At 42.5% G+C, this 7,207-nt stretch overlaps 1 protein-coding gene across 1 annotated transcript in view; it reads right to left on the reverse strand.

Annotated features, from left to right (window-relative positions):
* Positions 1-7,200, reverse strand: part of LOC108796813 (collagen alpha-1(V) chain-like) — a 210,575-nt gene extending 203,375 nt beyond the window's left edge. Inside the window, exon 1 of the mRNA XM_018568345.1 lies at positions 7,001-7,200. Coding sequence (XP_018423847.1) covers positions 7,001-7,100 — 100 coding nt within the window. The 5' untranslated portion in view covers positions 7,101-7,200. The remainder of the gene's footprint in view (positions 1-7,000) is intronic.
* Positions 7,201-7,207: the final 7 nt, after the last annotated feature.

The raw sequence follows: 7,207 nt of genomic DNA on the forward strand, positions 1-7,207 counted from the left end.
CTGCCTGTCACCGGTCCGCCCCCCCCCCCCCTCACACACATGACTGACTGGTACTCGAGGCCCCTATCACGCGCATGACTGACTGGTACTTGAGACCCCCATCACGCACATTACTGACAGGTATTTTAGGCCCCCATCACAGCCATGACTGACAGGTACTAGAGGCCAGCTGGAAGAAAAAGACCTAAAGCTAAAAATAAGCATCAGGCTGTGGGGAGGGTGGGTGGCTTGTAATCTGGAGTGATCCATGCAGTAATGGATTCCCCCACTGTTCAGGGGAGAGGAACATCAATGCACAGACAATATCATCAGACTTATTTTAACAATTACATTATTTGCTGGATTTCCAGACTTTCTGGTCTTGATATCAATTCTTAATTTTAGTCATTGCCAAAAGGCAAATCTACCTAGGAAAAAAAATCAATGAGTGAACTGCTAATCCTCCCATGAAGTGTAAAGAACACAAGTCAGAGAAAGACTTTCTACTTAATTATGTTATTTCTTATTTTAAAGCCCGCCCAAAGGTTTTTTTTAAGTTTAGGATAGAATGGGGAAGGGTTTGTATTGGGAAGAATTCTCTTTACTTCCTGTTCTGGTGACTACACATGAGGCCTAAAAAAAAAACCCTAGGAGGGACCCTGAACACAAAAATGGCAGACTTTCGAACTGTTCCCAATTCTATACACTTAAAAAGGGGCTTGGCTTTATCATATGGCTACCTGTTGCTCAACCTCTCCTGCTTTGACAACATTTGAAAAAAAGGACTTCTCACAGCCACTTCCCCACCTCCCATGGTCTGCGCTGGGATGCCCCTGGCAGTTGGTGTAGTGATCCATACATCGTATACTAGAATTGATAGCCCCGCAGTGTGGAATAATCATAATGCTCACAAATGGCATGAGCTCATTGGTCAGCACAGCTACACAACCACACTGATCAACGAGAAACTCTTCAAAGCACAGGACCAGGTCCTGGAAGTAAGAAGGGCTTCCTATTGGTCAGCGTAGTCATATGAATGTGCTGACCAATGTGTGCTTGTCATTAGCCAGCATTATGATTGTTCCACACTGCAGGGCTCTCACGGATCACCACACCAGATGTCAGAGGCATCACAGCGGAGACCAGGAGAAGTAGGGAGTAGGTTGTAAGTTAATTTTTTTCACATTTTGTGAACTTACCCTTTAACCACAGTTCAGGAAAAATAAGGCACTGTATAATATCACTAGCAAGAGATAGATTTATTTTGCTGAGTGCAGCTGCATAACATCCGTCAGGTAATTAAAACATTTACTAATTTCTCATAAAATCGAACAAGGCTTTCCATGCAAAGAGTAAAATTTATGACTTATTTTTCGATCTTTTGAAGCCCATCACGGCACTAATCATTTCCATGAAGAAGGAATCTCTGCGATGATTACATCACCGATCGCAAAGAGAACTTAAAACAACAGGAAACGTGATGGGAATTTGAAAGATGATAAAAGGGAGATGATCAAGAAGGAAAGTACATAAAACAAGCTGGCAGGAAAACAGCCCTTGAAGAAAAAACTTCTTAATGGCTTCACTTAATAGACATACGCTGAGGCCCGGGTGATCAGAAACATATGGCATATAAGGAAGGGAGGGGGGGATATATAGTAAAATTGGGCGCTTTTTAAATTGGCCACACATGTCTTCCTTCGTCACAAAAGCAGCACGCTCCTCATCCTGCCAATTCCCAAAAACATATGGAAGGTTCGGCGTTTGCTTTGGTGTAATATTTACCAAACAAAGATGATTTGCAAAAGATAGTGGTGCCAGAGACGGTTACACCATGGAACCGAAGAATCAGGCCAGCTGCCATGACCTAATGTCTTCTGCACCCCAGGTGAGGGCCATAAAGTCTGGGTGGTGACAAGTCTTTCTTTCTGGAGTTCAACAATAAACTACGTGGCCCACAACCAAGAAAATCACAACTAACTAAAAAACAGAAACTCCAGTTGGATGTTGACTTCATGCAAACCACAAGAAGCTTAATCTCCTAGCAGCTCTTCATGAATTGAGGAATCCAATCCAACAAAGAGGAACTCTAGAGTTAACATTCCTTATTGTTTCAGAATATACTAATCATCTCGCTGTAGGCTTGCTTCCAAGTGGTAAACGTAATAAAACTGGTGCAAGGCTTTGGCCGAGTTCCTTATTTCATCAGCTAGAATGAGGTCATGGAGTAAGAAGGATTTGTCAACTTTTTTCATGTCAAGGACTATGGGACCGCCCCCCTTCATTGCAAAAATGTTACATGCCATAGAAAACTAGCTAAGGAAAGGAAACCAATTATATAAATCAAAGTGTTGGGCAATAGAGGACTTACTGATACTTTATGTTAAAATATAGAGATATACATTTTGACTTGCCAAGCAATAGATCTCTGGGAAACTACTGTATGTCTGATTCTCACGACAGCTGTAGCTGCGTAGAGTACGAATACTCTTCTTTTGTTTGTGTCCTGAGTGCTCCCATATCCTCCCACAACCCAAATTATACTGGTAGGTTGGATGACGAGTCTGATTCAACTCTGGTATGTAAGAATGGGCTCATATTCTGTACTATGGATTGTGGACTATGTCAGAGAGTATAAAACTGTGTGTGACTGCAATGAAGAGGGGCGGTCCCATAGTCCTTGACATGAAAAAAGTTGACAAATCCTTCTTACTCCATGACCTCATTCTAGCTGATGAAATAAGGAACTCGGCCAAAGCCTTGCACCAGTTTTATTACGTTTACCACTTGGAAGCAAGCCTACAGCGAGATGATTAGTATATTCTGAAACAATAAGGAACGTTAACTCTAGAGTTCCTCTTTGTTGGATTGGATTCTTCAATTCATGAAGAGCTGCTAGGAGATTGAGCTTCTTGTGGTTTGCATGAAGTCGACATCCAACTGAAGTTGGATCCATGTAGACAAATAATTAAGGAGATGAAATCAGGAGGGGACACTAAAAGAGCAGAGGCAGAACAGATGTGAGATGACTACAGTGCAATATAAAGCAGCCTCCATAATGCTTCAAGGTTACACAAGAGATTAGCCATAATGACATTCCTGGGGAAGGTGATCCAGAGTGGAGCTGAACATGACTTGCTGCAGGCACAGCCATCACCTCCACCAGCAGACTCCATGGAGAGGTCACGGCTCTTTGAAATCTGAAGCCACCAGGAGAGAGACAGGAAAATTCTTTTGGGGGAGAAAAAACTTAACTTACACATCATATCTGCAGGAAGTTCTCATATTGAGCAGTGATTACTCTAGTTTGTAGGGTTTTGAAGAGCTGATAAACCTAAACTACAACTTTATTCCAATTCAAAAACCATTCAAAACATTTTCCAGATGTAAAAGTTATACTGAAGCTGATGATAATTGAGAGAAAGTTGTGTTCCTGGGGCGAGATTTTCTTGCACAGAGGTTTCCTGTCCAGTAATCCTTCTCCATTGGGACTTTACTGCAGCCAGCCTCTGTAAGCCTAAAATGGCGGATAATGGAAAGGTAGGCTGCACTAAATCATCTCAGGCTCTGGGCAGATGTAAGAACTTTGTATAGCCAAATATGTTAGGAACTCTTCAACATAAATGTAACCTGGATGTTAGGTTTATAGTTCCTTCAAAGAGGAACTCCAGGAAAAAAACACAATGAATCCTTGCAGTGGGGCTATCCCCTCACTGCAAGGGTGAACTGCCCGTTTTGGTCTAGGGGCTGGATTAAAGAAGGGATTCTTACCCAATCCTCTATCCCACCTGGCTGCTAGACCGGTCCCCACAGCCTCTTCTGCCTAGGCTCTGGTGGTCTAAGCCTCCCTGACATCACATCTAATGCAGATCCATTCACCTGCATTAGACGTGAACATGCTGAGGAGCGGAGGGGAAAACCATAGCCGGAGCGGGGGTGGGAAAGAGGTGAGTGCTCTAGGCCGCAGGACCAAGGGGATCAGGTGAGCATATCATCGTTCCTCTGGTCCCTAGACCTAAACAAGCAGTGCGGGGGTAACCCATCTGCAAGAGTTAATTTTGGTACTAGCCAGAGTTCCTCTTTAAAGCCTAACTCTGGGCAAAACACAGTTAGTGCAGTTAAGTTCTATAGTGCATTGGAGGTAAACTGACCTCCTTCCCCCTCCCAAAACTTCAGTAAACCTGCGGGTGGAAGCCCAACTCCTGCTGAACTCCAGTGCCTGCTCATAGTGACTGTGGTCACATTTCTGTCCTCTTCCCCTGGCCATCAAACAATGAAGCCTGGGGCTGTTTGTGATTGGCGATGAGGAGTATACCGAAGATTTGAGGGAAGAATAAGGAAAATCAAACCTTGGGAGGTCACTTCAGCAAAGGCACTATACAGCTTACTTACCTGCTGTAAATGTATTGTGCCCAGGTCGGGCTTTAAATACAGAGACACCATGGCACAAAAATGGGTTTGGTTGTTGCTGCACACACTTATATTTTGCCTTCCTTGGTTCTTCCTTTCTGTGTCATAAACATGCTAATGAAAACATGAAATATCTTATTACATTTTTTTAGACCCTTTGACATCATTACTGGGTCTCTGTGCTTCTCTTTGCAACGCAGGCAAATAATAATTGGTGGGAGGGGCTGGCAGGGTGCACATAGCTTCCTGAAAGCAGGAAGCTATGGTAATGCCTACATGTGATACTGAGCCTCTGAAAGAACTGAAATCTAATGAATGAATGTAAGGGGTGGGCCAGGGACAGTCAGACTGGGAGAAAAGAGCTAGATGATGCTGTACATCCTCCAGCCAATTTGACTTGCTGCAGCTTTGAATGAACACTGTTTACAGCATACAGTGAAATTAGCGTAAGCAATTTCAGTACAGGAGAGGAGCCTGTACAACTGCGGAAGACATAAAGTTGGGTTGGAGTTCTCCTCCCTTAAGACCTCTACCGGTGCCCTACATTTTCATTGTAGCATTTCTATAACCAGAGTAGTTCTGGGACATATCTGCCCTTATTATGCAGTAAAATGGGGATTGCATCAATGTCTAAACCATCCATCAGGTCTGTACGGGGAGTGTACCTAGCAGGGGTTACCTTTGGGTTATGGCACTTCACACCATATTATTTTCTTTCCTTTGAACCCAACTGTAATTAATCAAAGACTTGTTTTTTATCCTATAATACTGTTATATCAATTTGGATCAGCGATCAGTTGCAGAGTCCAAAGCTTTCAGAAAAAACTCAAGCCAAAACCTTTTTTCTGGGCGGAGTAGGGAAGAATGAAAACCTCTGTCGGGTTTTTATTGCTGTCTCTCTCCCTTTGGGCAGTAACCGAAAGTGATGGGAAATCCAAATTATCCAGCTATTACCAGACAAGGAGGTGAGGGAATATCTTCCAATGGGCGCCTTTGTTCTGAGGCTCACTTTTTGGGAGATTTCCACTGACTTCATGTCCTGTCTTTGGAACAGGAAGTGAAGAATAAATCTCTCTGATAGTGACACACAGAAGTAAAAACCTGACAGAGGATCTATCCTCTCCCTACTCAATCCAAAAATGAAAGCAATAACGTTTTAGCAGGCGTTACTTCTTTAACCATGCATATTGTGTTGGAATTTGAAGTTCCCAGCAGCCACAGTGGTCTTGTTGACCGTTGTTGAACAGTGAGAGGAGAAAACTTCAGAATATTTGAGTAAAAAGCCACAAAAGGTCACAACACAGACTACAATAGGCAAAGCCCATGCACCTCATCACAGATAGCACTACAAGCTGAAACACAGTCATTTCTGGATTAAGTATTACTATTTAAATGAGCAAATGAATAGAAAATATATTCAATGTGCAGAAACAACATTATGTTATTACAATCAAAGTGATGGAAAAAAACCTAAATACTGGAAATGAAAAAATTATAGAAAAGTCAGACATATTTTTGTCCCCTAAATTCTAGACATAATAGCGTCATCCCCTGGTTCACGCCCGAGATGATCCTGGTCCTTTACCTCCCAGTAGAGACAGCATTGTACACTGAACCCACCCATTCCATGCTACAGATGACATGCAAACCATTTATACGAACATATTTAACAACAGGCTACAAACAGCAATGGTATTCTGCTCTCCCGCAGCGCCCATAGTTTACCTTTCTTCAGTGTGGCACAATCAGAAAAGAAAATGATTTCTGATTGACTGTTCTCACTTACAGCCCTTTGCATTCCAATCATTGGCTTAGTAATCAAAGCCACAGCGGTTTTAATTTGTGACCTTTGTTGCAATTGTTACTTAGCAGCAGCAGAAACTGATGTTGCAGAAATGACAAATAAAGTAAAGGAAGTAACAGAAGCAAATAAGGAATCTGCTACATATAAAACCGACATATGGATTCTGTGATCTAAAACATATACCTCATAGCTAAGCAGGACAGAAATAAAGTAGTGTAATCGGAGTGAAGTCGCAGAGAGGCCCACGAGAGGGGAATGTTCTGATGTGGTGGACCACAAAGGAAGGAATATCTCCGCCAATCATGTCATAATGAATAGTAATTTATTGATAACACCAATCACCAATGTACTGCAATGAACACAGCTGCACACATCAGCATTATGCAGAACTGCTGAAAGCTATTCCAGAGTTGGCCTATAGGTGGTGCAATATGCTAGTTTCACAGTAGAAGTAATAAAAGGGAAAAAAAAAAAGTTTAAAAACTTTGTTAACTGGCTGCAAGACAATCTAAAATTACATATCAGAAAGTGTTCACAGGGCAGGGTATGAAGAACTGCAGAGGTGAAGCGGGGAAAAGTTGTTGAAAGTTCTGCCAAAGGGGTGCAGTATACAAAACAAGGCTGTATTAAATGCTATGCCCTTACATGGGCCTCCTATCAAATGAGACCCAGGGGAAAATAAACTGCTAAAACTTTTGCACAGCTAGAATCACTTGACTGCTCAGATTTGAGGCTTGGCAAATGCGGTCAGCGCTTAAAGCAAATTTAGAAAGTAGCTGGAAGTTTTCTTTTTGATAGTCTCCTTACCTGCATGACACTGGGAACATATAAAGCTTAGAGCTACAAGAAGGGACAGGTCTCTCCTCCAACTTCTCCGTTTCCACCTCGTATGGGTATCCATGCTCATTACCTCCTCTGCTGTGGGGGGCCAATTCTTTAAGGTTCAGGGGTCCTCAGCGCAAATCTTGGAATGACAAAAAGTTGCAAAAATAAAGGGCATAAACCCTTGCAGGG

The sequence above is a fragment of the Nanorana parkeri genome, unplaced genomic scaffold, assembly GCF_000935625.1.
Source record: "Nanorana parkeri isolate BGI_ZX_2015 unplaced genomic scaffold, ASM93562v1 scaffold1174, whole genome shotgun sequence".
Taxonomy (NCBI): Eukaryota; Metazoa; Chordata; class Amphibia; order Anura; family Dicroglossidae; genus Nanorana; species Nanorana parkeri.